Source organism: Mytilus edulis, chromosome 6 (genome assembly GCF_963676685.1).
Source record: "Mytilus edulis chromosome 6, xbMytEdul2.2, whole genome shotgun sequence".
NCBI lineage: Eukaryota > Metazoa > Mollusca > Bivalvia > Mytilida > Mytilidae > Mytilus > Mytilus edulis.
This window is the reverse complement of record NC_092349.1, coordinates 37,882,366-37,886,074: the sequence shown is the minus strand read 5'-3', so window position 1 is coordinate 37,886,074 and position 3,709 is coordinate 37,882,366. Positions and strand designations below refer to the sequence as shown.

Here is a 3,709-nt window from a genome sequence, read left to right as displayed (position 1 = left end):
TAGCATTACATATAGTGGCAGCTGAGGGTGAAACAAACAATTTTTTTTTCTCAGAATCAATAACAAATTATTTTTTTCTCCAAAAACTGGAAACAAACTTTTTTTCCCAAAAAAACCATACCCCCCGTTCCGCATTTGACAGGCGCACCACCAAACGGTGTATTTAGGATTTTGCTATATACACGGGTCATAATCAAAGGGCTGACACTACTAAATTCAATCATTGTCAAATTGTTCCCTATTGCAGTTTTATTCAGCAATCAGCAAGACTTTCTAAGATAACTCATATAGGACAATGCTGTTGATTAAAAAATACTCCATTCCTGGATAGCCAGGACCTTTTGTGTTCAAAAATAATTAATATTACCGATAATTGATAAGTATCAGGTCGACGGGATCAAACAGAAAGATTTGAAAGCAGAGAAAACTGTGTATCTTATAATCGACATGACCTTATCATGCAGATGACAATACCAATCACTAAAATAAGGCTTAGGCATAGTTATATACTTTAATTAAGTCACGGACCCGCGATTTTACGGGTGTGTACTTGTATATATATATATTTTTACCCATTTTGTGAAAATATATCTTTTCACTGTTTTGGTCTTTTGGAAAATGTTGTTTGTGCTGTATTTATACCCCTTAACCATAAATTTGTTTTGCATGCACACGTATAAAAATTGCGGTTTTTATCCAACGCAATCATAGGTCAAGAACGTTGTTTTCAATTTAGCATAAATAAATAAATTTGGTACTAGTGCCAATTAGACAACTCTCCATGCAAGTTACAATTTATAAAAGTAAATCATTATAGGTCAACGTACGGTCTTCAATATGGAGCATTGCCTCACTGAACAGCAGGCTATACAAGGCCCCAAAAATTACTAGTGTAAAACCCTTTAAACGGGAAAACCAACGGTCTAATCTATATAAAAAACGAGAAACGATAAACACTAATGAACCACAACAACAAACGATAACTACTGAACATCATATTCCTGACTTAAGACAGGTGCAAACAGTTGCAGCGGGTTTAAACGTTTGAATGGTACCAAACATTCACCCTTATCAGAAATAATAGTGTAACATTGTGTATATAATACTCAGTACTACGTAGATAGTCAAATATGAGTCCTTCCAATGCATGGCGAAAAAAAAAACCATAACCCAATTTCAGACAATTTAGCTGAATATGCAACCCTGTTTGTCGGAACATACCCGGTATCATATAAATAGCGAGTATCCCCCGGGTCGATGTAGAATGGCCATTGGGGAAGTGTCACACAACCATTTCATGTATAGACTGTATAGATTTAATCAACTTCAGAACAATCTCGGACTAGTTTTCGAATGCATAAAAATCAAAATTTTCAAATCATGAAGAGAATACGTGGAAATTTTTATATAGTCCTACAAAACAAAACATTCATTAGTGAAAGTATAATGACGCCACATCATTACGATCATATCATGTTTCTTTTAAATTGAAAGAAGGAATGCAGATTTGTCTCTTTCATTGCTGAAAACAAGAACGGACATTTTCCTGTCAATGTTTAAAGCAAATGGTTTGTTTACACCGCTGTCTTCAGACATTATATCTCTTGATTTTGTTCCATCTTGTGACAATGCTATTATTTTGTTGGTACCTTTGCACGCCACATAAACAAATCCATTTCTATCTACATCAATGCCCATTGGAGATATGATACCATGGTTGTACGACCATACCATTTCTCCTGCTTTGTTGTAACAGAATATTGTATTTTTTCCGCAGTCAGTACAAAAAAGTTTATCTCCAAATACCGCGATACGAGTAAGAGTTTCTCCAAATATTTGTATTTGATATTGAAAATCTAATTCAAAATCTAACACAAGAACTCTGTTTGGTAAAACTCGAACATATACCGTTTGTTCATAGGTACAAATTCCATAGCAATCGGCTTCTATATTTTTTTCTTTCACTATCTTGTTCTTTTCTGCATCAACCATGCACACTTTTTTATAAACCGTTACGGCGACTTCGTTTTGTCTCACATAACAGACATCAGATGGCTTATTCTCGAAAGTGATTATTTCTCTTTGGAACTCGCCAGCAATGTTAAAAAGTAAAAGGCACTTTTGGAGTTTGTCTAAAAACATAACATTCCCGTTTGGTAATATCTCACACCCGGTTATGCGCAATGATTGTTTTGGCATTTCGAAAGATTGTTTGATTGTTGGTTCGATTTGACCAAGGACAGTTAATTGTGGTAATTGAACTTGCTGTTCCTCTTTTGTTTTCAGTTGTAAATCATCCGGAGATATACAAATGGTTACTTTTCCTAGTGTTTTTGACTGTTTAATAATTGACTCTATATCAAACGACACGTCTACCTCCAATCGTTTCTCACGGAGATTGTCTGCAGATTTCAAATTATCTATATAACTGTCTTCTTCCTTCCTTATCTTTTCAATTTCGTGTATTCCAAAATATGTTTGAAGATCTGTTGAAAACTCCACCATTTGCGAAAAATCTCTATGTTTTTGTCCAATCTGGTTAGTTTTGCTTTCAATTTCACTCTTCAAATTTTGTATTATATCTCGTGTTTTTGTAAATTCCGACTCTATATCAATCAATAAACATTTTTCCAGTTTGTCTAAGTATTCATTTATTGATTGTCGCATGTTTTGAACGCTGCTTATTGCTTCTGCTTTCTGCTTTTGTAATGCATTGAGGTTTTCTGAGAAAAAGATTTTAATAGTTTTAAAATTTTCAAGGAGTATAATAAGATCATTTTCAACTTGGGACACAAACGCAGACGACTTTATATTTCCTACAACTTCAGCAAGTGGAACAAGACCCTTACAGTCCCCATGTTGATCTTTTAAACACTTTATACAACAAGCAGCATCATGAAAAGAGCAAAACAGCTCATATCTTAGGTTGTGGTTCTCGCAATTGTTTTTTATTTTTAAAATAAATTCAGGTAAATTATGGTAATCGTGTAAAGACATGACCTGGTGATGCTTTGACATCTTGGATCGGCCATGATGTTTCTGACATTCAGGACAAAGAAACACCTCACATTCTGCACACCACGTGACTGCTGTACTGGTTTCATTGTCCTCTTGACACAAGCTACAGAAGTAATTTGCAGACGTCGCCATGGTGCATCAAAACCTGAAAAAAGAACAAAATAAGTGCATTTATAAAATCAATGACAATACTTTTGCTTAAGACATTAACAAATTTTCCCAACTTCGTCAAGCAACAATTTATGTTTGGCAATTCTGCAATTTATAAAATCAAAATGTCTGAAGTCGACATGTACATTGATGTAGTGGGTTACGAAACCAACGTTACTAAAGTTGTGCTTTGATTTCTATTTTAATTTTTTCTCCAATAAAAAAAAATATGTTTTAAAAAAATGTTCATGAGCAGCGTAAATCGGTAGGACAGAGTTAATCCCGAGCAGTGGTGGATCCGTTTTGTGGAGGGATCAGTGCATTTTAATGGGGAAATGGTTGGACCCCATTATCTATCCTGGGTTGGGACTCCCTTTTAGAAAATAGCTGGATCCGCCCCTGGGAGGTACTATTCGTCATTCATTCACGTTGCTCTACTAACATACCCTAAATTTACGACTCTTTCCCTGAATTATAATTCATCACACCGTTGACACATTTATTTGAGTTCTGCATTGTACAAAGATATATAGTCAACACA

At 34.8% G+C, this 3,709-nt stretch overlaps 1 protein-coding gene across 1 annotated transcript; it reads right to left on the bottom strand.

Annotated features, from left to right (window-relative positions):
• Nucleotides 1–1,482: 1,482 nt before the first annotated feature.
• LOC139526383 (uncharacterized) lies at nucleotides 1,483–3,150 on the bottom strand. Its single transcript, XM_071321523.1, has one exon. The coding sequence runs from the start codon at nucleotides 3,148–3,150 to the stop codon at nucleotides 1,483–1,485; it is 1,668 nt and encodes a 555-aa protein (XP_071177624.1).
• Between the last annotated feature and the right edge of the window lie 559 nt (nucleotides 3,151–3,709).

Bases quoted from the DNA above. Each gene is read 5' to 3' on its own strand.
- LOC139526383 (XM_071321523.1), bottom strand. From the start codon at position 3,150: ATGGCGACGTCTGCAAATTACTTCTGTAGCTTGTGTCAAGAGGACAAT.